Below are 27,998 nucleotides of genomic sequence, written 5' to 3' on the forward strand. Positions count from 1 at the left end.
ACCCGGGCTCCATTTCTTTACTCATTCCCCACGGATAATTAGGCAGAGGTCAGGAGAGATAAAGAGGTTAGGGTTACATGGAAAGGACAGGAACTTACGCTCAAACTAGGTTGAATGCTAGTATCACACCCCAGACCAATGGTATCAGAATTGCTGAGGATGGAGAGTGGGACCCAGGAACCGGTATTTCTTTTCGATCTCTCCCCCATGTTATCCCAATGTTGGGCCAAGGTCAAGAGACCACTACCTTAGAGGAAATACAATTTCAGAAAATTGGTGTTTAGGATGTGTTTCATAGGCCGGGCACGGTGGCTCATGCCTGTAAATCCTAGCACTCTGGTAGGCCGAGGCGGGTGGATCGCTCAAGGTCAGGAGTTCGAAACCAGCCTGAGTGAGAGCAACACCCCGTCTCTACTAAAAACAGAAAGAAATTAATTGGCCAACTAAAAATATATAGAAAAAATTAGCCAGGCATGGTGGCACATGCCTGTAGTCCCAGCTACTTGGGAGGCTGAGGCAGTGGGATCGCTTGAGCCCAGGAGTTTGAGGTTGCTGTGAGCTAGGCTGATGCCACGGCACTCTAGCCTGGGCAACAAAGTGAGACTCTGTCTCAAAAAAAAAAAAAAAAAAAAAAAAATGTGTTTCATAAAAATCCCTGCTGGTAGTATGTGGGATCAAGTTGGAGCAGGAGGGCAGCTGCTCTTCAATTAAAGTATTAATAGCTCCACTGATTAGTCCTGGGCTTAGGCTTAAGATACTGTGTTTTTTTTTCTACTCAAGAAAGACACACTAAAGTACTATTTCTCTGTGGGGACCCTACCTCCCAAAAGAGTCTGTTTCAATGTTTTAAAACATCTGCAATCGATTGCTTTTTTAGAAGCAATAACGCTCCACTCTGTGTGCATGAAAATCACCAGGATGCTTGCTAAAAACACCCCAGTGTTTGGGTCTCAAAGACTGAATCCATAGTGTTGGGGAATGTTTGGGATCCAGGGTCCCCATGGAGAATACTACTTTAGAACATCTTCCACTGTCAAGATCTAAGTGCTGTTATTTCATGCAGTGATTCCTGGCTTTTTTCCAGTCATCTCTGAGATACTGCAACTTCTAAAACTTGCCAAAATGATCAATTTTTAAGCCTTTTTTTTTTTTTTTTTTTTTGCTGCTTGATCTTTTAAAGCCATATAAATTCAAGAACCCATTTCATTAAATATATCATTTGATGTATTTCCCCACCCTTTATTTTGAGAGACTGAAGATTTTTTAATTTTTTTTATTTTTTGGAAGCTATATTGATGAGTTAGACTGCTCTTCAGATGCAGGAAAACGTTTTTCATTTTAATAAAGGGGCCATTTTCACTTCTTCCTCTTGGACATTTGGGCACGTGGTAGCTCACGTAACGTGCAAGCTACCAGACGTCACCGAAGGCCTCCTGCATCTGCAGCATGCAACTGCACGAGCATCTTTTTACCCCACTCAGGAAAGCCCATGGCTGGCTACAAAGAAATCGTCTCAAAGACAAACTTTGGCAAAGGAACCTGATGCTCCAAGCAGGATGTATAAATTAGGTGGGTGTGTTGTAAACTGATGTAAAGACTATAAATTATGTTGTTTTCTTTAAAAAAAAAAAAAGTAGTTGGTAGGTGATTGGCAAGTGGACACCTCTCAGCCTGCTCGTTTGTATTGATTAATGAAATGATGCAGTTTTGCTTTTGTTTCCTAGAGCCAGTTGTGGATCACATCACTGCCTAATTTTACTGAAGAAGTGAAGTTCTTTGATTCATATTTAGAGATTCTTCAAATGCAGGTATTTGGGAAAGCTAGCGTTGTGCACTAGCAAATATTTATATAAAAAAGGGCCAGTTTTTCGCCCCCATGGAATGTTTCTGCCCCCTGTTTTCAAATTTCTTAGCACAGATCTCTCTCCTTTTTCTGAGATAGAGGGGATGGTGGAGAGGAAAGGTTTCATTTGTCTGATTAAAAGAGAATAAAGGGCCTAGATCTTTGCCATGTCGATTGGTTGCTGAGACGTTGGACACACGTTATTTGAAATTTGAGGTTTTCGAATGATCTCGTCGCCACTTGGAAGTCACCAGGGTAAACGACAGTGTCAGTGCCATAGTGTCTGGGAGCTCACGGAGACATGGTCACCAGTAAAACTAAGTTGACTTAGGAGCCCCAGGGTCCTGTTTCAGCCCCAATTAACAAAACAACCCAGCTTCCAAAGTTTGATTCCACTGATTGCTCATCACAGAGGGGCACCGGCGCGGTGAACACGGAACCAGAGAGGACTGAGTGGGTCTGTTACCCTCTCTGAGCCCAAGTTCTTCGTTTCACAGTGAAAACAATTCCAAGGTTGCTATGCTGGTTAGTGACAATACGTGTGTGTGTGTCTAGCACAAAGGCTGACGCTGGTCTTCGTGGAGGAGGAGTGGTGGCCATGCTGTTTGACCAGAGGACGCGGGGACTACAGAATCCTGTCTCCAGCGGACTATCTGCACTCCATGGCTTTTCTCGAATGAAATACCAAAAAAGATCAAACAGGTAAACACTCTGTCATTTTCAGGCCTTGGTCTCAAACCTCAGTGTGCAGCACTTAGACCGACCACATGGAACCAGAGGAGCACTGGACTAGGAGTTCTGCGAGGCTTCCTCTCCCCGAGCCTTGCTCGGGTTAAAGGGATTGGGGGCGATGGAGGGAGGAAACCTTGGCCACAGCCCCACCCTTTCTCCTGCAGAGAGTGTCAAAGGTGAAGTTACAATCCCATAGAAACAAACGGTAGCTGACTCGGTTGTTCCGGGCCGCACCAGTATGTGGCTGTCCTCATCGTGGGTGCAGGGCAGGGGTGCTGGACAGCTGGAGCCCATCAGTCCACAGTAGACACTTGTCCCCTCTCCCTTCTGTCACCTGGACCCACACGTGGTGGCTCCCTTGGGTGGGCTCATGGCGTACCCCACCCCCAAGTCCTGAGTTAGAGAAAGACTTCACGTTTATACCACTCCATTCACAGCACAGCACTTTATTATGAAATACGTGCAGCTCAGCCTCAGAGTTTCTGAAATTCACACAAGTGACAGACACTCAATGGGCCACGAATTTCAGTGTCAGAATCATGCTTAAGTATTGTCGATCCTTCTGGCCCAGTGGAATTAACTCTTCTTCTGCCCACTTTCCTCTTCGATCAGACTTTCCTGAAAAATAGTTGAGTAACAAATATATCAAGGTTGGCTTTAGTAACAATTGCATTACATTTTTGACATTTTAATTTCTAAAAGATTGAACGAGAAAGAAAAGGTCCATTGGCTTTTGTGTGCTAGAGAGATATGATAGATTGTCTTTTTAACCTGTTTAAGAAACACAGAATATTCATTAATAGTTAAAGGTTAGGATGTGAGGAAGGAGATGGAGAAAAGATCTGATCAGTTTGCTAATTTTTTTTTTTAAGAGATTGGGGATGGGGGGTCTCACTCTGTCGCCCAGGCTGGAGTGCAGGGGTGGGTGATCCTCCCAACTCAGCCTCCGGGGTAGCTGGGACCACAGGCATGCACCACCATGCCCAGCTAATTTTTAAATGGTTTTTAGAGACGGAGGACTTGCTATGTCACCCAGACTGGTTTCAAACTCCTTGGCTCAAGCGATTCTCTCACCTCAGCCTCCCGAGTAGCTGGGATCACAGGTACAAAGCCACCATTCCCAGCTTTAATCAATTTTCTAGTAAGCCAGCCTTTGCTTTAATTCCTTCATAATGTCATGTTTGGGAAATTTCACTGCTTGCTGTTATTTTTATCATGTAGTAAGCAAGATTAGAAAAAGAAAGGAAATAAAGATGTCTGCCCACTTCTTTCTTTGTCCTATGAGTATGGAAGTTGAAGTCACAGGAGAAAATTAAAATTATAACTTATCTTCATATGTGATTTATTTAAGCTTTCCCTGCTCCTGGGTGTAACTGGTAATTAACAGTAATTCCTTCTGACTACTGCAAAAATGTAGACCATGGAACTCAGAGAACACTAACATTGAATTCAGAATTCAATTTGTATATTTAATTCTCTTTACACTTTCATCAAGAACTTTTATTAGATTAGTAGATTTCCATTTTTGGTGGGAATTTGGATGTGGCTATAGTCCCATGAGAAAACTGGAAATGGCTTTGAATTATAAATTTATTGCTTTGGAATTTTTTTATTCCAAAGGAGGTGGGGAGAAAACCAACCTAGAGCACTGTTTGTGATTTCCGCGTTCCCCAGGGTTCTGGAAAACCACGTCATACCAAGTGCAGTTGCAGAACCAGGTGGAAGGGTTGGGATCTGTCTACAGAAGAGGAGGTATTCCCCGAAGTCAGGAAGGTAAGCCCCACAGTGGCAGGGAGGTGGCTGTCCTACCGTGTTTCCCCGAAAATAAGACAGGGTCTTATATGTATTTTTCCTCAAGAAGACACTCTAGGGCTTATTTTCAGGGGATGTGTTATTTTTTTTAAGTATGGTACAACAATCTACATTTACTCAAATATAGTTAAGTCGTCGTCTTCTGGAACATCATCATAACTCTCCAAACCCCAAATTCCATCCTGAATGTCTTGCGACTCTATTTCCTTTAGAACCATTGGCCCCAGTCTCTCATGTCGAGCCATAGAGCTCTCGTGGTGCAGATGAGAAGGGCTGCTCGTGTTCTTTACTGCTCTGCAACAAAATGCATGGGTTGTGCAGATGCGCCTCGTAGCCACGCCCATCACGAGGTCTTATTTTCGGGGTAGGGCTTCTATTGCACAAATGCTTAGAAACCCTGCTAGGGCTTATTTTGGGGGAAACACAGTGGAAACTCAGGGGCCTTTCCACCTCTAAAGCTCTCTGTCAGGCGTCCTCAAACTACGGCCCGCAGGCCACATTTGGCCCACTGAGAACATTTGTCCAGCCCGCCCGGTGTTTTTGCCCTCGCTGCCTGTCCTGCTTAGCCGCCGACTCGTCCCGGTGCGCACGTGTGGAATGTGCGCCGCACTCTCCAATGGCCCTCCAGTGGTCTGAGGGACAGTGAACCGGCCTCCTGTTTAAAAAGTTGGAGGACCCCTGCTCTGTGTTATGATCACCTTAACTCACCAGGGCTCCTTTCAGGTCCCGGAGGGGCGAGCGTGGATGGTGGATGGTGCATTCAAAGTGCTGGGGTTCTGCTAGTGGGTCCACTTCTTTGGCTATCTGAAGAAAGAGAATGTGATTCTTAGAGATGGAGATAAAGAAATGAAATGGTATTTTTTTTTACTTCCACCAAAATGTGTCTGTGGAGAGTGAGATGAAGGAGGTGACGGGACCGAGCGAGGGGCCGGGAAAGCTGCAGGACCGGGATGGGATCTGGAAGGACACAGATCTACCAGCAGGCATTTCTGCAGAAGGCCTGAGGCTCTTGGGACATTGGAAGACAGTAAGAGGTGACAACGTTTTCTCTTTAGAGATGATGGCAGTGAAGTACTACTTTGTGCCTCAGGAGGGGACGGTGCACACAATTGAGTTTATAGTTGTGAATAGCGTTCGTTTTTATTTTCTTTTTCTTTTTTTTTTTTTTTTATTTCGGCATATTATGGGGGTACAGATTTTAAGGTTTCAATAAATGCCCATTTCCCCCCCTCCCCCCAAAAGTCTGAGTCTCCAGCATGACCATCCCCCAGATGGTGCACATCTCACTCATTATGTATGTATATACCCTCCCCCCTCCCACCTGCCCAATACCCTATTACTGTAGCACCTATGTGTCCACTTAGGTGCTACTCAGTTAATACCAGTTTGCTGGAGAATATATCTGGTGCTTGTTTTTCCATTCTTGGGATACTTCACTTAGTAGTATGGGTTCCAGCTCTAACCAGGAAAATATAAGATGTGCTATATCACCATTGTTTCTTAGAGCTGAATACTACTCTATGGTATACATATACCACATTTTATTAATCCATTCTTGGATTGATGGGCACTTGGGCTGTTTCCACAGCCTTGCAATTATGAATTGTGCTGCTATAAACATTCGAGTGCTATAAACATTCGAGTGCAGGTGTCTTTTTTGTAGAGTGTCATTGGATCATTTGGGTAGATGCCCAGCAATGGGATTGCTGGATCAAATGGTAGATTCACTTGTATCGCTTTAAGGTATCTCCATATTGCTTTCCACAGAGGTTGAACTAGTTTATTTTCTATATTTTACTAAATAATGTCATAGTAAATGAGATTTGCTTGACGTACACTCTGTGCAGAGGAGACTTCCGATTGTCGGGCTTCCTTATTTACTACTAAATTATCTTTATTGTTTCTCCCAGAAGAGAGATTTCTTTCCAATGAAAATGAAATGGTTTTAAGTTTCTCCAGCTAGGTTCCCATTCTCAGCTCTATGTTGTTGTTATTTTTTTTTATTAATCAGCTAACATTAGACGGCCTCTCTCATGAAATCCTTAAGCTCATGTCTATGAAATTAAATCCACCACGTTTTCCACTATACTATTTTGTTGTCCTGAGTTTGCTAACTCCCGTATTCTCCAACGTCTTTGCTTAAATGCCTTTGTCAGAGAAAGGAAATTCTAGGGCATGCATTCTTGATAAAGATACCTATTTATAAATTATAAAAATGCACTACTTATCTGTTACCATAGATATTTTTAAAAGATAAAATAAGGAAAAGACATAAGCATAAGGTCTAGGGTTTTCTTTCCAAATCCCAAAGAATTATCTTCTAATAGAGAGACCTTGACTCCATCCCATCGTTTCTAATTCCTTTGGCAATTCCGTACTCTCAGCGTACAACGTACTGTGTTGTGCTTGTTGCTGTATTTTGTTGGGATTTGTCCTGCTCTTTAGTCCCTATCTGCATTGAGAGTTGGAATGGGACTTCTACGTGGTAAGTGTCGTATCTCCCTGGAGTATCTAGGCAGAGTATAATGCCACTGCGGCTCGTGCTGAGTGTTTAATATAGTTAAATTGAATCAAATAGAGCTACGTCTTATTTTGGAGCTAAGAGAAACTCACCTCGTGGAAAGACTCGATCACATTTTCAGCATTCCTCTTTCCTCCTGGGCGCAGCCCGTAGGACCAGTGTTGGCTAGAGCAGCCTTCCACGCAGAAAGCCAGCAGGATAAGTCCAACTACAAGTTTTGGAATTGGCTCCATTCTAAGGAACAAGAATGTACAATCAAAATAGACCCAGGCTAGGTTAAGCAAAAACTGAAGACCTCTTTCGTGAGAAGGCTAGTGTGTGCTTCATCAGCCTCACAGGAGATGGAAATTGGAGTCATCTAAATCTCACACACAGACACTGAAATGCAGACACCTGCCTGCCTGCCTGCCTCGAGTTTCCTAGCCACTGGGGACAAAAATCAGCACTTTAAACTCACATGTTCAGAACTCTTTTAGTACTAAAGTAGTCTATTTTTATTTTTATGATTTATTTAGTTATTCAAACCCCATGTTTCATCCCTTAGAAAAGTCACCTTTTTGCCTTAACATTTCCCCCATTGTCGATTAGTCTTCACCTCTGTCATCCCTGAGATAAAGAGAACGAGGACATCTGCTCGCACTAAGACTCTCGGGCTGATATCAAGTTGCTTGGCGTTAAATAGCTACCCTGTGGCACTAATGACATTTTACTGTCTGTCCTCTAGTCTTTCAGGCATTACTGCTGCTGGCTGGACCATCTGTGGGGAAGGAGGGAGGACTCAACGCTGTTCAAAGCAGTAAGTCCCAGACCAGATGCCTCCCTATCCAAGGGGGCCTCTACCTACCTAATGAAATGTGTCTCCAAATTAATTTTCCTTTGATGAGGACGAGGCTACAGACAAAAGCAATACTGGTTGATGACCCGTGCGGTTCCCCAAAGGCTGAGATGTGGCTGGTGGGGAGGAGGACAGTGAAGGTCAAAGCTTCTCTAGACACTGTCACACCTGGACTCAGCCTTTGGGGCGTAAAGTGCCCTGCAGTCATATATAACAGCATGCAATCTAAAAAGCAAAAAGTAGTGCTAGAAACAGAAAGCATGTTACCTGTTTAGAAGCAAAGAGGCACAAGGATCCCAAGCTTCCCCTTGAAGTGTGTCGAGACTGTGACTTTTCTATTTTCCCAGCTTCCTTTTTATATGAAACTTTTCCAGGACATTGAAATCTCTCCCGCTGGTAAATTACACTACACATTGGACTATGCTTTCTTTTTAATAGTATTTTTTTTAATCCTCACATAAAACCTCTTAATGGTGTATATAATTGGAACACCCCCTGGTGTATCTGTTAAATGTACTTAAGTCTGGCCATTAAAACTTCAGCTGAAACTTTTATAGCCGAGGCCACAATTCGAACAGATTAAAATCTAACTAGGTTGGACTCCCTTGAGAAAACGGGCAGACTTAGCCAGAGTTCGGGGAAAATAGATGTCTTAGATTAAGGGGAAGTTAAATGCACACATAAAAACTTTCACCAAAGGAGGCTACGCAGTAAATACAGGAACTTGAGTTAGGATGCCTGGGAGCTGGGCTCAGCTCATAGAGTCTTCATTGTAAAAAGGTTTAGACTAGATGATTGTAGAGTTGCTTCCAATTTTAAAAATCTGATTTATGGTCAGGCACAGTAGCTCACAGCTATAATCCTAGCCCTCTGGGACGATGAGGTGGGAGGATTGCTTGAGGCCAGGAGTTCAAGATCAGCCTGGGCAACACAGTGAGACCCCGTCTCTGCAAAAAATGAGCTGGGCATGAAGGCACACACCTGTAGTCCCAGCTACTCAAGAGGCTGAGGCAGGGGCGTAGGGGTAGGGCAGATTGCTTGAGCTCAGGAGTTTGAGGTTGCAGTGAGATGTGATGATGCCCCTGCACTCTAGCCCAAGTAACGGAGCAAGACCCTGTCTCAAGGAAGAAAAAAATCTGACTTATAAATAATAATACTGTGATTATTGGCACTATACCAAGTCCATATATGATCCTAAAGTTGATAGTGTTGAGTCTGAGAATTCCCCAGTCTCCTACCCAGCAGGTTCCCTCCTTGATTTATCTTGAAAGCCTTTTAAAGCATCAAAAAGGCAAGAAGAAAAATTGTAGTTAGAAAGACCATACTGAGCTGACTTAGGTCAGCAGTTGAACTAATTTCAGTAGATGCTTATTGAGTTAAATATGCAAATCGCTGTGTGTTAAGGGCAGTGGGAACACAAAGATGAGAAAATGTAGTTGCATGGCATGTGAATGAGACCACTCATAACCACTGGACAAAGATATCGAAGTTTTACAGATGTTCTACTCCAGAGGTGTGACCTTGGACATATTATTTACACAGTATAAGCATGTAAAAAAAAAGAGAACCATTATTCTTTATTACATTTATTTAAATACATGATTGTCTTCCCCTAATTTACTCGTAGGCTGTAACCCATGATAGTCAAAGATCTCATCATTTTTACTTTTTTTTAGAGATGGGTCTTACTCTATCTGCCAGGCTAGAGTGCAGTGTTGTGATCATAGCTCACTGCAGCCTCAAACTCCTGGGCTCAAGAGATCCTCCTTCCTCAGCCTCCTGAATAGTTGGGACTACATGCATATACCGCCATGCCCAGCTAGTTGCTAGTTTTTTTTCTTTTTTCTTTTCTTTTTTTTTAGAGACAAAGGTCTCGCTGTGTTGCCCAGGCTGGTCTTGAACTCTTGGGCTAAAGGGATCCTCTTGCCTCAGCCTTCCTTACCATCTTATTTAAACATCTGTTAATAAACCCCTGGCATTTAGTCAGCATTCACTAAGTTTAAGTTTGAATGAGTGAATGAATGGATAAAAAACAGGAACCTTTTAACCAAATTAAGGCTAATGCTTTCTCTTTCTGCATCAAAGATAGGTTTTATCTGATGTAGAATTAAAGCTTCATGTACCTGAGAAACAAAGTGAGACTCTGTCTTAAAAAAAAAAAAAAGTATAATTGCAAATAGAGGGGAATTTTAAAGTAAAACCTAAGTCTTTGACTGTATTTCATTTAGACACTTGGACTAATAAGTGCCATTCTGACATGAGGAGTGGAATCTCATCTCACCATAATATGGAAGTGTAACAGGCTAATTTTGAACAAGAGCTCATTATGTTTGAATAGCATTAGTTTAAACTGGCCAATTGATTTCCTGTTTGCTTATAGAGATGTGCTTCTAAGTGTTGCTTAAGCAGAACATGTAGTCTTTGATTAAGACTAATGAAATGGGAATTAAGACTTGTGACCACAAATGCCAGGTCAATCAGTTCTCCCTGCATAGGCACCACTGGATTTATTATAGGTTATTTCTATCAGTATGAACATTTTTGAAAATTTTAAGATGAACATAGCAACATGGTCTGTGGATTCATTCAGTATGTTGTGTGTCCACCAATTCTGCATTAGCATTGTCTTAGGTCACAAAGATCTTAAAGGCAAAGGCCAGATTTGTTTTGTCTTGCTTTCTCTGGCACCAAATAGTTATTTCCTAACCTGTGTAATTAATGAGTTTTTGATGTTTAGTGACAAACTTTGAACCCTTTTATGATTCTGCGGTTAAGTCAATTTACCAAGGAGTGAAATTTAATAAATGGGGTTTAAATAATTGGATTTTATATTTGTCATAATTTTTTCCCTAAATGTGAAAAAAATGGCTTTAGAGGAAAAACTGCTTCATTTTCAACATCAAAACACCTCAAAATGATTATAACAATGATGATTTTGTGATCTTGCTGACAGATGAACGACTCTTTTTCTGCCCTAATGTAAAATCTCAGCAGGAAGAACTCAAGGTTCACTCCCGCTGACATGTCTAATCAGGTTCTGAAAGGGTTTCAGAGAATTAATCCTTGGATAAGGTGTTTTACACTGAAATAACGTAACCACTTTTCCTTGTAGTAATGAGCCTTTTAATTTTAAAGATACTACTTCCTTGGAGATTTAATACAATTCTAGGGTTTCTCATGTATTAAAGATGATTTAAAGTTGACTTAGGGTAGGATTTGCAGTATTAACTGATTCACAAAATGAACAACTGGAGGAAATTTCAAAGTCTTGCTTTATGATAGAAACCCTCATAGGAATAATAAATTTACATTTTTCTAAAATTTTCTTGAGACTAGTTGAGGGAACTAGATAGACTACATTAGAGTATAACATGTATTGCTTTAGGTAATTACTTGAGTACCAAATTTTATCAATGCACATAAAGTAGCTACTTTAAGTTTAAAACCTTTGTCTAGTCATCCTCCCAACAACTTTATTTTTACTGATGTGTATAGATGTTTCATTTATGTTGGATTAATGGAAGTATTACTATTTTGAAACTTTACTCCCTCCTTAAAATTCTCTCTCTCACTTGGTCAAGCGAAAAATGTTTTGGGGGGCATATTACTTATCCAACCTAAAAAAGCTGACTGGTAATGTTCATCAGCTGAAGGTAATGAACAGAAACAACTTAAACGAATTACTGGGAAAGCAGTCTTTTTTTCTGTTCAGAATTTGATAAAGTTTGTGTTGTTAGCATGGCAGATTTTTAAAAAGAGGATTATAAAATGACCATGTTTAGAACAATGAATTTACTTTAAAGGTACTTAAAGAGACTAATCCATAACAAGTGTTATGCTGTATTTCCCTTTCTAACAAGACCCCCAGGACTGGCTATCAACACATACTGAAGAAATGTAAGGAAAATATAGAAAGTGCTGATTTTCAAAAGCAAGAGAAAAAAATGCCTTTTCAACATTTTATATCGTTTATTAATACAGAATACATTAGATCTAAAATTTGTAGCTTCTACGCACACCGTGTTTAGATCTTTCAGATCCTTCTGCAGTTTTAGGTTATGTCTACGGAGGTACCTTTAAGTAAATGAATAACACATTCTATAATTATTGAAAATATAGTACAGAGTGAAATGATTTAAATATAATTTAGGCACATTGATTATGAAAATAGATATCTCTCAATACAATACTTCTCTGTCTTGGTAAAAATAATAAAGCAAAGAAAATAATTCATTTCTGAAGTTGCTTTCCTTCACTTGTAAGGGTCCAATCTCCTTCCAGCTATGCATATGTACCCTTTACCGTTAAGGAAAGCTTTGCATATGTAGATATAGAAGAATAAGCTACGTAAATACTGAAGATATGTCCTTCTCCCAAAGGAGACAGCGTGGTTTTTAAATGATTCATTGCCTCAAGTTGATGAGTCTGTAGCATTCAGAACCCATCTGGACACAGCTCATATCCCTGCTCTTCAGGTAGACATAAGGACACCAGGTTACTGCTAGGGAGGCACAGCCTTATTTCTCCTGCTACAGTGAGATAATGACTCAAGCAAATTGGATTAAAATTTGTTCAAAACAGAAAATATGAATAAAAGAACCACAGGTGCTGACTGATTGGACCAGCCTAATATCTTTGTTTTTATCTAGTAATTTTTTTTTGGTGGCTATAATCAAATTGTCAGGTTAAAATTCCTCATTGTGGGAGTCTAGCTGAAATTATGTTGCCTTCCAAAAGGCAACTCTGCCATATTCACTCATATTTTATAGCTTTTAGTGGATTTAGATTAAGCTATTTGGCTTTTGAATTAAATATTAATGATGTACCTTGGTTTTTTTGGGAAGCATCTGCCTATGCTTCTGTTGATTGTATATGAGAAAAGGAGGCTAGTAGTGTATGTAAATTAGATAGAATTGCCTGGTCTGATGTAGAGTGGAACTTGAATAAATTCTGAGAAATCCTCACTTAAAAGTTGTAGCTATAGGTAAATTATTCTCCCATTGGGAGCGTTCCACTGTACCTACAGAATGACAGTGATATCTTTCTTTCCACTCTGTCTCAATCAGTAAGAATGGGACATTTCTTTAGCTACTGTTTTGTTCTAAAAAATAAACATTATAAAAATGAACCTGAAAAGAGAGTCTTAGGAAGTCTGATCTCACCATATTCATATGGTGTGACAGGTAAAGAGGGGAGCCATCACTAAAGCTATTCATAAACCTGAACAACCTTTTCAAAGTTTTCATAAAGTTTAACAATTTAAATATCCATACTGCATCTAGATAGTCAATAAATATAATTGCATATGTTGTGCTTTTCATAAATTAAAATCCTCAAATGCATCTCAAACCAAGATGGTATTTCCACATCATGCCTATTTAAAAGCAAATATAATAGATACTATTCCTGGTCATAAAACCAGGCAAATCCCCCTACCCCATTCAAAAGGCAACAATATAATCTAGTTTCCCTACATCTATTAAATGAGTGCTTTTCTGTTAAAATCAGAATGTGGGGGGAAAAAGTCAGTTTTTTCCCTTATGCACCGCTGAGAACAAGCATAATCCTCTAAATTTTTTTTTTTTAATTCCCTTACAGTGTTATTTCTTCTAGACAACTGAGTGGGTGGAGAAAGAAAAGTGATAAGGAAAACATTTTTCATCTTGGACCTCTTCCTCCAGCCCCTGGAATTCTCATCTGACACTTTGTGACATATGTAGTGGTGTCAGCATCTCTTCAAATATTGCTCCCTTCACATTGGAACCTCTGAGGTTGGCTTCTTGAAGATCACACCCAGACAGATCACAATTCTGTAAGACAAAAACAATATTCAGGTAACTAATATGGAGATTTAAAGCCTTATCTGTTTCTTCTGTTTTAGGAAACTGTTCTCTATAGTAAAACTCAGTTAATTTCTGGAAAACTTCTGACTATATACCCTAATGTCAGATTTTCTTCTACCTGTATTTGTTATCTCTAGTTGATATTCAGGGTGATTACCACCATACAAGGGGTCTTCAAAACATTCATGGAAAATTATGAAAATATTATGACCAAGAGGTGGATGTGGTCCAGTTAAAGCAGAGGGTCAGGGGAGCAAAGGTGATGGCAACAGGTTTTGGGGATGCTCAAGGCATTCTGCTTGTTAACTTTCTGGACGTCAAAGAACAATAACATCTGCTTATTATAAGAGTGTTTTGAGAAAGTTACCTAAAGCATTAGCAGAAAAACCTCTGGGAAACCTCCTCCAGAGAATCCCTCTCCACCAGGACAACACTCCTTCCTCTTGTCAAACGGGCAATTTTTTGACGGGAAATCATCATCCATCTTAAAGTCCAGATTTGGCTCCTCCTGACTTCTTTGTGTTTCCTCATCTTAAAACATCTTTAAAGGACACCCATTTTTCTTCAGTAGAAGTAAAAAAGGCTGCATTGACATGGGTAAATTTCCAGGGCCCTCAGTTCTTTAGGGATGGACTAAATGGCTACTATCATTGATTACAAAAGTCTCTTGACCTTGATAGAACTTTATATGGAGAAATAATTTTTTAATTCCATTTTCCATTAACTTTTTGAAGTCCCCTCAAGAAGTCTCCTCCTTGGATAAACAAAGAGGAAGCATATCCCTCTGTTTGTGTATTTTAAGAATAAGGCATTCAAAATCCAGAATGGATTCCAATGTAATAAATATTATATAAACAATTTTACCACAATCCAAGAACAACAACAAAAGATACAAGATGAGGGAAAACTACTTTTTCTTTTTTGGAGACAAGAGTCTCCCTCTGTTGCCTGGGCGTCAGCCTAGCTCACAGCAACCTCAAACTCCTGGGCTTGAGCAATCCTACTGCCTCAGCCCTCCTGAGTAGCTGGGACTACAGGCATGTGCCACCATGCCCAGCTAATTTCTTTCTATTTTTAGTAGAGAGGGAGTCTTGCTCTGGCTGGTCTCAAACTCCTGAGCTCAAATGATCCACCCATCTCTGCCTCCCAGGGTGCTAGGATTATAGGTGTGAGCCACCATGCCCGGCTGAAAGACTACTTTTTAAAAATCTGAAAGACATTTTACTTAATGATTGTATAACAGATTTTTTCCATTCCCTAGCCCTAACATACTATCAGCCTTAGGCCAGGTCTTTTTGCCCTGAAGTTTAAAAGGGCCTGCTACTCTGCTGATGAGAGATCAAGGCAAAAATTTTTTTTTAAAAAGCAACAGCAAGCTAAATTTTGACATACTATTCTCTACAATCTATGCTGGATTTTCTTAGAGCTACTGTTCAACATGATTAGTGCCGGCAACAATTGGCTATTTAAATTTAAATGCATTAAAAATTCAATTTCTCACTTGCACTAGCCACATTGCAAGTGCTCAATAGCTCCAAGTGGCTAGTAGCTAATGGACTGAACAGCACCGATACAGAACCTGTCCCACCTGCAGAAAGTGCTACTACTGGACGGCACTGACATAGACCTATACACATCTACCGCATCTGCTAGCTCAATTTGCAAATCAACAAGATGTATGGAATACAATCTTATGAAAAAGATGACTGGGCAAAATTAAAATATGCTTTTCCTGAACCTAATTTCAAACCTGGATATCATTTAAATTTCACAAGTACTTTAAGAATTATAACCTGGCCCATTTCATTCTGTCTGGAATTCACAATACATTGGATTACTAATGCATCAAACTTATCTACTTAAGAAAGACCCAAGAGAAATGAAATCAATGAGGGACGTCAGATGAGTCTTCCAATCTGGAACTGGCACCTATGACTTAGGTAACTGAATCCTGCTCTGAAATTCAAATTTCTGTAAATATGCAAATGTAAGGAAACCATTCCTGTAGCTGTGTTGGCACGTTACCTGGCAGTCTTACCAGCCAACTACTTTATTATTTCGATAAATTTCACATGGGATATTCAGTAATTCTAGATTAACAACAACTCTTTAAATGTTGGTGAACTTACCTCTAAATCCGTTCCTGCTAGGGTTGCTCCTCTGAGGTTACAGTTCTTCAACTTTGCGTTTTTTAAGGTAGCAACTCTCAGGTTAATCCCTGTCATCTGACTTCCTTCCATATCCACACCTTTCAGATTAGCACCTGCAGTGAACGTATTTTGGGAGTAGTTTAACTTAAAAATATTTATAGTTATGTATATAAAGAGTTCAATGTTAGCCATTTGTTTACTTATATTAGGAATGTTGTTGTCAATACTTTTCAGGGAGAAACTCAAGGCCTGTAAGTTTATGACAAGAGAGGTAAGTATTATCTTCTAAATATACAAGTAAACAAAGTGACCAATTCACAGACAAAACAAAGCAATGATGAATTAATACATTAAATCTAAAACTGACAAACCTTTCTAGCTTTGTACAAACTGAAATTATTCCAAAACTATTTTGTGCTATTTGAACATTTAATTCTGCAACTAAAACCTCATTAAAGGTTTGAGGCTTTATTTCTTCTGAGTCCTCAGTTATAATCATATGACTGAGACCAAATGGAGGCATGTTATACCTTTGCCAATTCTCCATGTATGACGAGAGAAACAGCTGTTGTGTTTTGCCCTTAATAATTAATTACCTTGCTGGGCTCTTTCCTTTACAGTCTACTTTCACCATAGAACAGGTATTTGCAGATAGGCTCTTACCTTCTAAATTGGCTTTAAGACCAGAAGGATCCTCAAAATTACACAGTTTCAGGGATGCTCCTTCTGCATTAGAACACAGCATCTTGACTCCCTGGAGATTTGCACACTGCAAAGAAAAATGTTTTTTGTTCAAATTTGTTCAACTAGTAAAAGAAAAGTATACAAAAAGAGAAAAAGCTCAATTCAACACACTTGCAATCAATTATAAAGAATTTTCTTATCAAACCCAATAAGAACTGAGAACATTTTAAGGAAATAGTTCTTTCAGAACTGTTTTAAAAGAAACAAACCCCAAATCAGCAGCAACATGCACATTTTACATGAAATGTAAACTACAAAACACCAAGTTGCTTGTTGATCCTTCTATACTAACCATTGCTACACAACATTGTCAACCCTGAGTACCTAAATCACAATGCATGACACAGAGCAGAGAGTAAAAAAGTAGATAGGAAATATGTTAAGAATTTTAATTATGTTCACTCATCTCAAAGGGTTCAATGCCATTAGATCGGAATTCTAACAACCACCTGCTAAGCCAGAAAGCTTATCAAAAAAGGTGACTTTAACATCAGACCTTTTTCATAAATTGTGCTGACAAAGTAGATAATTTTTGGAACACTTGTACATTAATCAAGTGACAGTATGAATGATAATTATATTTGTTGTTATAATTAGATCAGTGAAGTAGTTTCAAAGTCCTAAGGCTGATCAAGTCATTATAGCCATACTTATCAAGAGAAATCCTTTTTTTTTTTTTAACAGGGGCAATTTCATTCACCCTACTGTCAATTCTAGTAAAAGGGAGATGAGAACATCCAAATCACAGGTAACTGACAAACGCACACTCATTCCCATCTGTGCCTGGGCCTTAACACCAGGTACTGCAGAAACACTGACTAGATAGATAATAAGGATTTGGATGGAGCAAAATAACTAAAAGATGACTGGATTTTATGTACTTGAAATTATAACAAGAAGCTGATATATGCAAATAAACATCTCTGGTTCTTTAGTAATGCCAAAGTTCTTAAGGTAATTATGAACTATACACTATATTGAAGACATCAGGCTCTAATTTCAAGATTTAATTTCTTATTAGTTGCTAAACCTTACACTGAGGAAGGAAATAGCAGAGGTTGTAAACAGGTGGAAAACCATACCATGCTCGTGGGTCAGCAGAATCAACATTGTTACAATGTCTATACTACTTAAAGTGAGCTACAGAGTCAATGCAATCCCTATCAAAATACCATCATCATTTTTTACAGATATAGAAAAAATAATTTTACACTTCGTATGGAACCAGAGAAGACCCTGTATAGCAATCCCAAGCAATAAAAACAAAATTGGAAGGTTTCAATTTACCAGACTTCAAACTATACTACAAGGCTATAGTCATTAAAACAGCTTGGTACTGGCACAAGAACAGGGACATTGACCACTGCAACAGAACAGGGAACCCAGATATAAAACCATCCTATCTTTGACCAAGCAGACAAAAACATACACTGGGAAAAAGAATCCTTATTCAATAAATGGTTCTGGTATAACTGTAGAAGACTGAAACACGATCCACCTCTCTCACAAAAAAGCAACTCACGCCGGGTAACAGACTTAAACTGAAGGAGTGAAACTATTAGAATTCTAGAGGAAAATGTTGGACATACTCTTCTAGACATTGGCCTAGGCAAAGAATTTGTGAAGAAGACCCCAAAGGCAATCACAGCAGCAACAAAAATAAATAAATGGGACCTGATCAAATTAAAAAGCGTCTGCACAGACAACCTACAGAATGGGAGAAAATTTTCACGGAAAAATCAAACCACCCTATCAAAAAGTAGGCAATTTCCAAAAGAAGACAGAATAGTAACCAACAAACATGAAAAAATGCTCAACATCTCTAATTATCAGGGAAATGCGAATCAAAACCACAATGGGATATCATCTCCAGTGAGAATAGCCTTTATCAAAAAGTCCCCAAATAATAAATGTTGGATGTGGAGAGAGAGGAACACTCCTACACTGTGACTGCAAACCAGTTCAATCTCTGTGGAAAGCAATATGGAGACACCTTAAATCGATACAAGTAGATCTACCATTTGATCCAGCAATCCCATTACTGGGCATCTACCCAAAAGACACTCTATAAAAAAGACACCGAATGTTTATGGCAGCACAATTGCAAAGATGTGGAAACCACCCAGGTGCCCATCAATACATGAAATGTGGTATATGTATACCATGGACTACTATTCTGCTATAAGAAACAATGGTGATCTAGCACCTCTTGTATTTTCCTCGATAGAGCTGGAACCCATTCTACTAAGTGCACCAAGAATGGAAAACTAAAGCAACACATGTACTCACCAGCAAATTGGTATTAACTGATCAACACCTAAGTGGACATATAGGAATAACATTTATCGGGCAGGTGGGAGAGGGAGGAGGGGATGGCAACACATGTAACCTAAACATTTGTACCCCCATAATATGTTGAAATAAAAAAAAAAAACTTTTCAGATCTATGTTTAGTAAAGGATATCAAAATTGTAAAACCAACTTATTTCACTTTCAGACCCCTCAGTTTTATCGTTAAAATAAACTTTTTTTTTCCACTGGAGCTTTTGCTTGAAAACAGATATAATTCCTGTTCAACAGACTAAAACTTCAATTTTCTCTTGTAACCAAAAATGATACTTACGTCAAGCACTGATCCAGAGAGATCAGCTCGTTCAAGATTTGCACAGCAAAGATTTGCATGTGCAAGATTGCAGCGGCTTAAATTGGCCATTTTGAAGTTAATGTATCGAAGGTCCAAACGAGAAAGATCAGCACCACTGAAGTTCAAACCCTGAAATAAAAAAAGCACTAATTGTCATAATAATTAAACCATCTGTTTGTATTAAATATGATTACTACAGGTAATAACCAAACTTTTTTTTAGAAGCAACTGGCAGTTCAATCACTTGGAATATATTAGATACATCAAATAAATATCCTTAATGGGTTCATCAAAAAAGAAACCCCACTGATAAATACATTCAAATATAGCCTGGCTATACTTCATTTATGTATAGCAGTTTCTAAAGAGGGATCACTGTTTAAATCATATTAATTCAGTAATTCAAGACAGTTTTGTTAAGAAAAAATGAGTACAAAGAGGCAGGGTCTCTCTCTCTCTGTTGCCCAGACTAAAGTACAGTGGTGCCATCACAGCTCACTGTAATCTCAAATCCCTGGGCTCAAGCGAGCCTCTTGAGTAGCTGGAACAACAGGCATGTGCCACTGTGCCCAGCTTTTTTTAAATTTTTATTCATCATAGAGATGGGATCTTACTTTGTTGTCCAGGCTGGTCTTGCACTCGTGGCCTCAAGCAATTCTCCTGCCTCAGCCTCCCAAAATGCTGGGATTACAGGTATGAGCCACCACCCTTGGCTCATATTGTGGTTTTTAAAATCTATAATGCTACAACACACTAAAGTATCTACCAATGACCAGGCCACATGTAGCAACTGTACAAATACTGACTTTAAAAAAATTGCTGCAACTTCCATGCAGTACTCATAAACTGCTACATAAGGCATAATTAGATAATAAAAAAGGCTACTGCATCTCTTTTTAGCTAACCACTTCAGAATTAAATCAACACTATAACCCTCAATTAAATTATATCTGCATGAAAAAGGAAAATAAAGCACAAAAAAACATAAAAACCCTAGAAGGATGTAAAACTTTATCCACAGATTTGCTGACACAAATAACTCTTGTAGAAGTCTGCTTTAATTACCTGGCAACGCAATTCTGACTTGGTTGGAGTTGCTAGCAGAAATCGGACAAATTCCTTTCGGGATATTGGTGAATGATCCTCTGGTGGTTGAGAATTCTTGAAAAAGATATTAAGAAATTAATGGGGCTTTGGGGAGGTATCTCCAACATATTTATTTAACACTGCCTAACGTAAAAAGAGCCTTACCTTTATTGCCACTTCTAGGTGTTCAATCAATGAGTCAATACCAAAAAATCTGGCTTCTTCTAAGACACCTATTAGAACAAAAATGATGTGACTTTCACAGAAAACTATTCATTTTGATATTTAAAGAATTTATGTTAAATTCTCATAATGGAATTGAAATTTAACAAGTAGTCTATCAAACAATATAAAAGAAAGGTAATGCTTAGAACACACATAGAATATTTAAAAATATTTGTAAAAACAAAGGTCTAAATTATTTATATTCTGAAAAAGGAAAAACAAAACTAATGCAGTAGAATGATAGCTGTCTCAAATATTGAAGGTGATGGATATCCCAATTATCCTGATTTGATCTTTAAATTGTATGACTGTATTAAATTATATGTACCCCCAAAATATGTACATCTATTATGTAGCAATAAAAAATTATTACAAGAATGAAACCCTTCCATATTTCAAAATTATTATTTTTTTGTAAATTACCACATTCGCCCTTCTAGATCAAAATTATTTCTCATAATCAATTTAAACAGGCCACAGACAAGAAATCCTAAAACCACATATTCCTAAAACAACTGACTTAGTGACTTCATTGTGAATTCAATAACATATGATTAGTTCACTTAATCTTAACATTTATACTTAACTTTTAAAATGGAGTTGATCTGAATAGTTTTCCACAAATAACTCTTATATATTGAATCAGAAAACAATAGAGGTGAATGAAAGTTTAAGTTGGCTTCACAACAAAAGTCAAAGGTATAACTCTAAAATCTTTCTCAAGGGAGAATAAACTTTAAAATATTTCTAAATGATAAAAGAGATTCATCTATTATTTACATTAGGTGACTTGGTATGCTTACTTTCTCACATCATTAGAGTGTCAGGGAATAAACTTGGGGTCTATTATCTTTCAAATGAAGACCTCAGTCATTCAGGTGGCTGTTTCCTTGGTAGAACACTACTAAGGTCTCAGGAATTACATAGAAAGTGAGACATAATCTCGCCCTTCAAATAGTTCCAAGCTAGCAAAGGTAACTATATATAGCTATAGAAAACCACAAGCAGTTATTTGGGAAGAATAATATGATCTTTTCTGTGAAAACCAAACTCCACCTTTAATAACCCAATTGCAAAACAAAGGTCCTCTGACATACAGCAGCCTACTCAGGCAGCCACCTGGTGTGGGATTTCCAGTCTGCAGGAGAGCAGCTTGATCTCTGGATTTCTCCTGAAAGGGCAGCCACACCACAGTATCTGTCCCTGGTAGAAACCCATCATAAGAGTGGGTCTTGAGGAGGAGAAGGTAGAAAAAAATAAAAACGAGAGAGAGGGTCTAGTGGGCCTCACTCTCAATTTGCCAAGATTTTCTGGGTATATCATAACCTCTCGGGGAGTGTGGTAAAGATGCTTTTCTAATTCTAGGTTTAGAATTAAACCTTTGATACTTCCAAAAAGCCTTAGAAACACAAGAAAACATACATGGAGGACAGTAGAGGAAAGTAGTGCATTTTCCATTAGCACCAGTAAGCCCTGGAGTTGAATCCCAGCGCTGCCACTCACTATACCTTTTTGGTCTTACAGATATTACTGTAATGGCAACTTGGGACAACTTGTAGGCAATGTGAAAAGTCTGGATGGAAGTCATACTAACTAAAAATAATACTTTATAAAACAAATCCAGTAGAGAGCTCTGCTTTTTGAAAAACTCAACGAGCAAATCTTGGTAATTGCTTGGAGAGCAGAAGTCTGAGATAGCATGGATATATTTAATATATTCCTCTTGTTTTCTAGGCAGAGAGGATACAAAATGCTATCAATGCTATGAGGAAAAATTAAAATGGGAGGAATAGAAGAACCCATAGGACATCTAATGCTGAGGTGTAAAATGTATTCACAAGAGGGTGTTCATTATTGTGAAGAGCCACAGGGTGACACAGGTGCTGAAAATAAAAGGCCATGTACAAAAGCAGATCACTGGTTATTTTTATAATAGTAACTTCTGCAGAATAACTAAGATAATAAAACAGGTTGTAAACGATTTAAAGCAATAGTTGGTAGAAAGCAAAAGAAAGAAAAACAAACAAGAATTTAGTTACAAATAGTTTATGGACCTAGCTGACAGGGTCAAATAATGTGATTTTTTTGCAATAGGTACATTTGAAAGAGAATAAAGTTTGATACAGCCACATTAAAGTTACTGGGTGTTCTGTATTTCACTACAGAGACTATAAACTAGTAGTCTGTGGACTGATGCTAGTATGTTTAGCACATCATGTTTTCAAATCAGAAAATGTCACTTAAAATTTTAGCTAACTCCTGCCAATTTCAAATGGGAAAAAAAAAAAAATTTTTTAGCTATCCAGCCTTGCTTTATAAATCAAGGCACCTTCAGTCCACATTCCAACTTGGCAACAAAGTGCTGAAGCTAAACGGCAGGTGAACTCAAGATTGTCACACTTCCTACCTCTCAAGTACAAACATCAGTTGAAATTCAGCCCCTTGGAGGCCAATAAACTTCCAAATATGCAACCAGTGTTTTATAATGGCTTCTGTCTATATCATCTTCACGAAGGTTCACAAAAATCTGATGCCAGTAGGGATGAGAGTATATTTAATACCCATTTTTCAAAGGGGTCTCGGACAGACTTTCTCCAAGTTAACCTTCTAGTAAACTGTAGCATCGAGACTCTAATCCAGGCTATTATCCAAAGCACGATTTTCCCTTTTGACTACTCTAATTCTCAATATAATGGGAATGTCCATAACTTAGAGCCAAGTTACAGTCACAATTCAAGTAAAAAAAAATGAAACAAAATCCCTTAAAGTCCTTTGTGATAGAACTGAAATTAACTTCGAATCTGAAATTGAAATTTATGGGTTAGATATATACCTGTATGTACAAAGACTACCTATCTGAAAGACCATCTGCCTGTGCCTATTTCTATGTCTATACCTACACACATTCATAGACATGAGAAAACATTTAGTTCAAAAAATTGAAAAGATATACTTTCATTTTATGAAAATATACTAAGTGAAAACAAATAAAAATCCTAAACTGATAAAAATGTGAAGAATCATAATTATATTGAAAACTCACCCAATAAATTAATGCCATCATTCACAATGAGCTGTCCATGACGCAAGTAGTTCAAAATGGGTTCAAAGTACTCAGGACTCCGGTCAATTAAGAAAGCTCCTCTATGATCTTGCTTATTTCCCCAGACGCCTGTGTTACCATTGCAACGAAGAAAGCCCCACATAAAAAATAAAGTTAGAAATTTATGGGAAGAAAATCACGTAATATACCAGTAAGTTTTTACTCTTATAAAAATTATTCACACCATTAAAAAATACAGAGGGTCAGGAGTTATGAAGATCACATAAAATTGGAAAACACTCACCTTTGTCCTTAAACATGTGGGCCAGCATACTGTCGGGTTCTTTATTCACTAAAGTGCTCCTAAGAATTCAGGGAAAAAAATTGATTTCTCCATTTGTCTTTATAAACAAACATATTTAAGTCAAGAGTATACTCGATCCCAGCTGCTCTCTCAAAAAGATGCATGCTACAACCTGGTAGGAGTAATGCTGGGAAACAAAAACGTGCAGTAAGTTGCCACTTATCAAAATCCCTTCTAAATTGGCACTTCCTTTGACTTATATATTATTTTAGTTGCCTTTACTTTAAATGTTAATCTAGCCTGCTAGCAAACTATTACATAATAATATTCTTGATCTTCTAAACTTATACTTTTCTGATCACTTCAATAAAAGCAGTCGTAATCTCTATGTATTCCAGTAGTGTTAATTTTTACTTGTATTGCATGTGTATTACCCAATATCAAAAAAGTATGCTCTAAAACACAATTCATGCTTTTTATGCTTTCTCTGGAATGACTTGTAACCATGTTTTACTTTTCTTCAAAAAAAGTTCTAAAAATGGTTTCAGACCACATAGTATATTTAAGCAGCATGTGAATATCTTTTAAGGAAATCAGTAAATTAGAGGAAAGAAAAAATGGTATATAGCATTACTTTTGCATTCTCTTTCTCTGTCTTTAACACACATACACATACACCTACCGTGTAGTTGTAAAGTACCGCCCTCCAACATTTAATGTTAGCCAGTCTGTGTGGGATCCTGACAGTCCTTCGGGTGGTTTAGAATCTGTCTGAGGATCTAGAAGTGACATGTAGAAAATAAAAATATTAAGACTGGCAATTCTGGGAAGATGACAGTTGCTTAATTTTTTAAACTAAATACACACATAAAAGCATACCAGAGATACTAGGACAGCAAAACTCAAACCTACTGACTGCATCTAAAACAAAACTAGGTGATAAGGTATTCCCACCAAAACTAACAGCTGTAAGAGTAGCATGTTCTCAGCACCTGTGAAAGAAAAAGCAGAGAGAAGCTAAAGAGTATGATGAACCCAAGAATGCCAAAGCAGTCCATAAATATGGGCCTCACAGCTCGGTAAGACTACCTGAGAACAGCAGCCTACAAGTGAAAGAGGTATGTCCACACCAAAAGTGGGTGATGCAAGTAGTTGGCTGTAAGATCTGAAGGGGCTACAAATAAACTCTCCAAACCCACCTGCCAAAACCCACTTCTAAAGACAAAGCCCCACACCCATACTAACAAGATGCTAAGGAAAGAATCCAAGTTGAACACAATGAGACAACAGAGACAAAAAAAAGAGTCCAGATAAAAGTTAAAAAGGTCTACAGACCAGAATGTATCAGAAAATGAGTCCTTTTTTTTTTTAAACACTTCACGAAAACAAGAGAAAAGGGAACTATAGATCATGAAATTAGAAAAACTTTCCTAAGTCAGCCCTCCCTCCTCAAGTTAAGGAAAATCAATTTCACATGAAAATGAGTAACAGAAAAGAACTGAGATCAAATGCCACACAAAAGAATTACATTCCTATAGATGATAAAAACATGCCAGAAAGAAATGCCCATAAAAAAAGATAAAAACTATAATCTAATATTCCAAAACACATGAAAAAAGTAAACAATATGAGGTATAATATAACAGCATTACAAATACTAGAATTACAAAATTCAGAAATAAGGTGGGAAAACTCAGGATAGAATTAGAAAAAAAAGAAAATCCATTTTGAAAATAGAGACTAAACTAGAAGAAATATAAGAGTGAATAAATGCAACAGATAATACCTTAAGGGAAATAACAGGTAAAAAAGAAAACTTTAAAAATCAAAAAGAAATTAAGAAAGAGATAAAATGGATTTAATAGAAGGTTTCAAATGTAAAAGACAAATGTAGAAGATCCAACATACATATGACAGGAGTCCTGAAAACAGGAAATCAAAGCAAGGGGGACAAAATAAACATGTAATTTAAAGTTCAAGGAAACTTTACTGAAATATAAAAATACATATATTCAAAACTATATATTGAAAGGACTCTCCACATACCTAAGAAAATCAACCCAGAACAACCCAGAACATCAAGAAATAGTCTATTAAAATTATTGTACTTTATTTTTTTTTTTTATTTATTTATTTTTTCTTTTCCATGCTTATACAAATCAGGATATTATTGTACTTTAAAAGAAGAGAACCAACCTATGGGTGATCTAGGCAAAACAATCACTTACGAAAGATCAGATTTTTTTATACCACCATCTAATGCCAGAATAAAATGTAGTAACATATTCCAAGATAGCTAAAGAACAAAATGTGAAACCAAGAATGTTTTTAACCACTTCACTGAGGTATAACAGACATACAATAAACTATACATATTTAAAGTTCATAATTTGTGAAGCTTTGGCCTGATTTCATATCCACGCAAGCTGATTTTCAAGAATAGAAGCCATATGTTATGTAATCGCAAGATGTCAAAGAATATTGTTCTCACAGGTTCTTGGAGAGGAATCTACTAGAGATCAAGTTTCAGATAACCACTGGAGACATGAACAAAAGGAATGGAGATAAGTGTTAAATACACTTAAACCAAATGAGAGTGATAAGGGAGACACCATGATGGGTGTATATTCTGATAATGTAGAAACGATACAATTATTTTTTAAGGGAAAAAAAAGGATTTAGCATAAGTTAAAAAAAGTTTAACTGTTTTTAGTAATCATGTTGGTATTCAAAGTATTGGAGTTGTTACTCTGATACTTTTATGTATGTTCTGTATGGGATGAAGTAGATAAGTAATTATGTGACATTATAATTCTATCAATCCCTATGTCCCTGAAAATCAGGATTATTGATATGGAAGAAAGGAAACATAGATGTAAGATAGAAGGGGTTAAGTAAAAACCCTGTGGTCCTGAATATAAACTGGAAGTATTAATATGAATCCATGAGATATCAAGTCCATCCATATCTTATGTTATTAGCAGTCCCCAACCTTTTTGGCACCAGAGACCAGTTTCATGGAAGACAATTTTTCCATAGACAGGGTGGGGGTGGTTTCAGGATGATTCAAGTACATTGCATTTATCGTGCAGTCGAACCTCTCTTGCTAATGATAATCTGTATTTGCAGCCGCTCCCCAGCGCTAGCATCACCGCCTCAGCTCCACCCTGAGGTGGAGGTGTTAGATTCTCTGAAGGAGGCACAACCTAGACACCTCCACGTGTAGTTTACAGTAGAGTTCCCACTCCTATGAGAATCTAATGCCCTGCTGATTTGACAGGAGGCGGAGCTCAGGCTGTGATGCAATAGGGAGTGGCTATAAATACAGATGAAGTTTCACTGCCTCACCTGCCACTCAACTCCTGCTGTGCAGCCTGGTTCCTAACAGGCCACAGACTGGTACCAGACCACAGACCAATACTGGTCCATGGCCCAGGGATTGGGTACCGCAGACTGCGGTTATATATGATATGTAAACTTTATATCAATAATATATCATATATAAATTTTGTTTCTAGCTAGCTATACATTTCAAACTCTGTCCCCCAGAAGGCCTAGCAGTGATGATGAACACAACAGTGAAGAAGAGCATTCCTAGCACCTACTGTCTCGAAATGACACTTCCCACTAAAAGAAATCAAGGCTTCTTGGAAAAAAATGTAGATCCAGGTCTGGGACAGGAAAAGGTTAAGATGAATACCTTGTTATTCTAGATAATAAGAAATCTATAAAAGACAAATGGGGTTGTGTTCAAAGGACTTAAAGAGGTTTCCTATGGCCAAAGTAAGACAATCTGAACATCAATAAATACAGGGGATGAAAACATACCAAATAATCCAACAGTTCGTAACAATAGAACAAAAACAAACCAAACCTTAATTGATTGCTTTTCATTTTGTTTGTTTGTATGCAGTGAACCAATTAAGTGACCACTGTCTGCCAACCACTGTTAGGTCAGTGGATAAAAGAAGATGAGGAAAAATTTTTGCTAACAGTTTAAAGGTTGAGACAGAGAAGAGAATGCACTGACTTACAAGTTGGCAAGTGCCTGAGCAATAATCCTGAGAACTACTTCCATGCATCAAATACAATTAATGTAATACTTTAAAGAATAAGTAAACAGATATTCAGGGTGTGACTGTATGGAACTAAATAAATCAAATACTTTTAAAAGAATATTCACCTTACTTAAGCTTTAGGTTTTTTTCTTTTGAGA

General features: G+C 38.0%; 2 protein-coding genes and 1 long non-coding RNA gene across 4 annotated transcripts in view; 1 reads left to right on the forward strand and 2 right to left on the reverse strand.

Annotated features, from left to right (window-relative positions):
- The first annotated feature begins 713 nt into the window (after nucleotides 1–713).
- On the forward strand, nucleotides 714–27,960 carry LOC105880841 (uncharacterized). Of its 2 annotated transcripts, XR_012914723.1 has the most exons (6): nucleotides 715–1,808; nucleotides 2,399–2,545; nucleotides 4,250–5,421; nucleotides 7,633–13,577; nucleotides 15,971–16,007; nucleotides 17,165–19,110. It is a non-coding gene; the product is annotated as an uncharacterized LOC105880841 (long non-coding RNA). The 2 variants fall into 2 exon arrangements; XR_012914722.1 differs by lacking the exons at nucleotides 15,971–16,007; nucleotides 17,165–19,110 and adding an exon at nucleotides 27,696–27,960 and having other exon boundaries at nucleotides 714–1,808.
- On the reverse strand, nucleotides 3,015–7,637 carry GNRH1 (gonadotropin releasing hormone 1). Its single transcript, XM_012782156.2, has 3 exons — nucleotides 7,001–7,637; nucleotides 5,096–5,191; nucleotides 3,015–3,193 (listed from the first exon to the last, which is right to left on the reverse strand). The coding sequence occupies exons 1-3, from the start codon at nucleotides 7,139–7,141 to the stop codon at nucleotides 3,152–3,154; spliced, it is 279 nt and encodes a 92-aa protein (XP_012637610.2). The 5' UTR covers nucleotides 7,142–7,637; the 3' UTR covers nucleotides 3,015–3,151.
- KCTD9 (potassium channel tetramerization domain containing 9) overlaps nucleotides 11,693–27,998 on the reverse strand; it is a 28,732-nt gene continuing 12,426 nt past the window's right edge. Inside the window, exons 4-12 of the mRNA XM_012782183.2 lie at nucleotides 24,465–24,561; nucleotides 23,783–23,841; nucleotides 23,479–23,607; nucleotides 20,376–20,443; nucleotides 20,190–20,285; nucleotides 19,104–19,253; nucleotides 16,400–16,505; nucleotides 15,716–15,849; nucleotides 11,693–13,553 (exon numbers count right to left, since the gene is read on the reverse strand). Coding sequence (XP_012637637.1) covers nucleotides 13,437–13,553; nucleotides 15,716–15,849; nucleotides 16,400–16,505; nucleotides 19,104–19,253; nucleotides 20,190–20,285; nucleotides 20,376–20,443; nucleotides 23,479–23,607; nucleotides 23,783–23,841; nucleotides 24,465–24,561 — 956 coding nt within the window. The 3' untranslated portion in view covers nucleotides 11,693–13,436. The remainder of the gene's footprint in view (nucleotides 13,554–15,715; nucleotides 15,850–16,399; nucleotides 16,506–19,103; nucleotides 19,254–20,189; nucleotides 20,286–20,375; nucleotides 20,444–23,478; nucleotides 23,608–23,782; nucleotides 23,842–24,464; nucleotides 24,562–27,998) is intronic.

Source organism: Microcebus murinus, chromosome 24 (genome assembly GCF_040939455.1).
Source record: "Microcebus murinus isolate Inina chromosome 24, M.murinus_Inina_mat1.0, whole genome shotgun sequence".
In the NCBI taxonomy this organism is placed as follows: Eukaryota; Metazoa; Chordata; class Mammalia; order Primates; family Cheirogaleidae; genus Microcebus; species Microcebus murinus.

What these genes read in the sequence shown, in the direction of transcription:
- GNRH1 (XM_012782156.2), bottom strand. Translation starts at nt 7,141, where the DNA reads ATGGAGCCAATTCCAAAACTTGTAGTTGGACTTATCCTGCTGGCTTTC. An exon ending in TGATCGAGTCTTTCCACGAG is followed by an intron (nt 5,192 to 7,000) that starts GTGAGTTTCTCT and finishes CTCTTTCTTCAG; the next exon opens with ATAGCCAAAGAAGTGGACCC. An exon ending in GGGACCTGAAAGGAGCCCTG is followed by an intron (nt 3,194 to 5,095) that starts GTGAGTTAAGGT and finishes ACTATTTTTCAG; the next exon opens with GAAAGTCTGATCGAAGAGGA.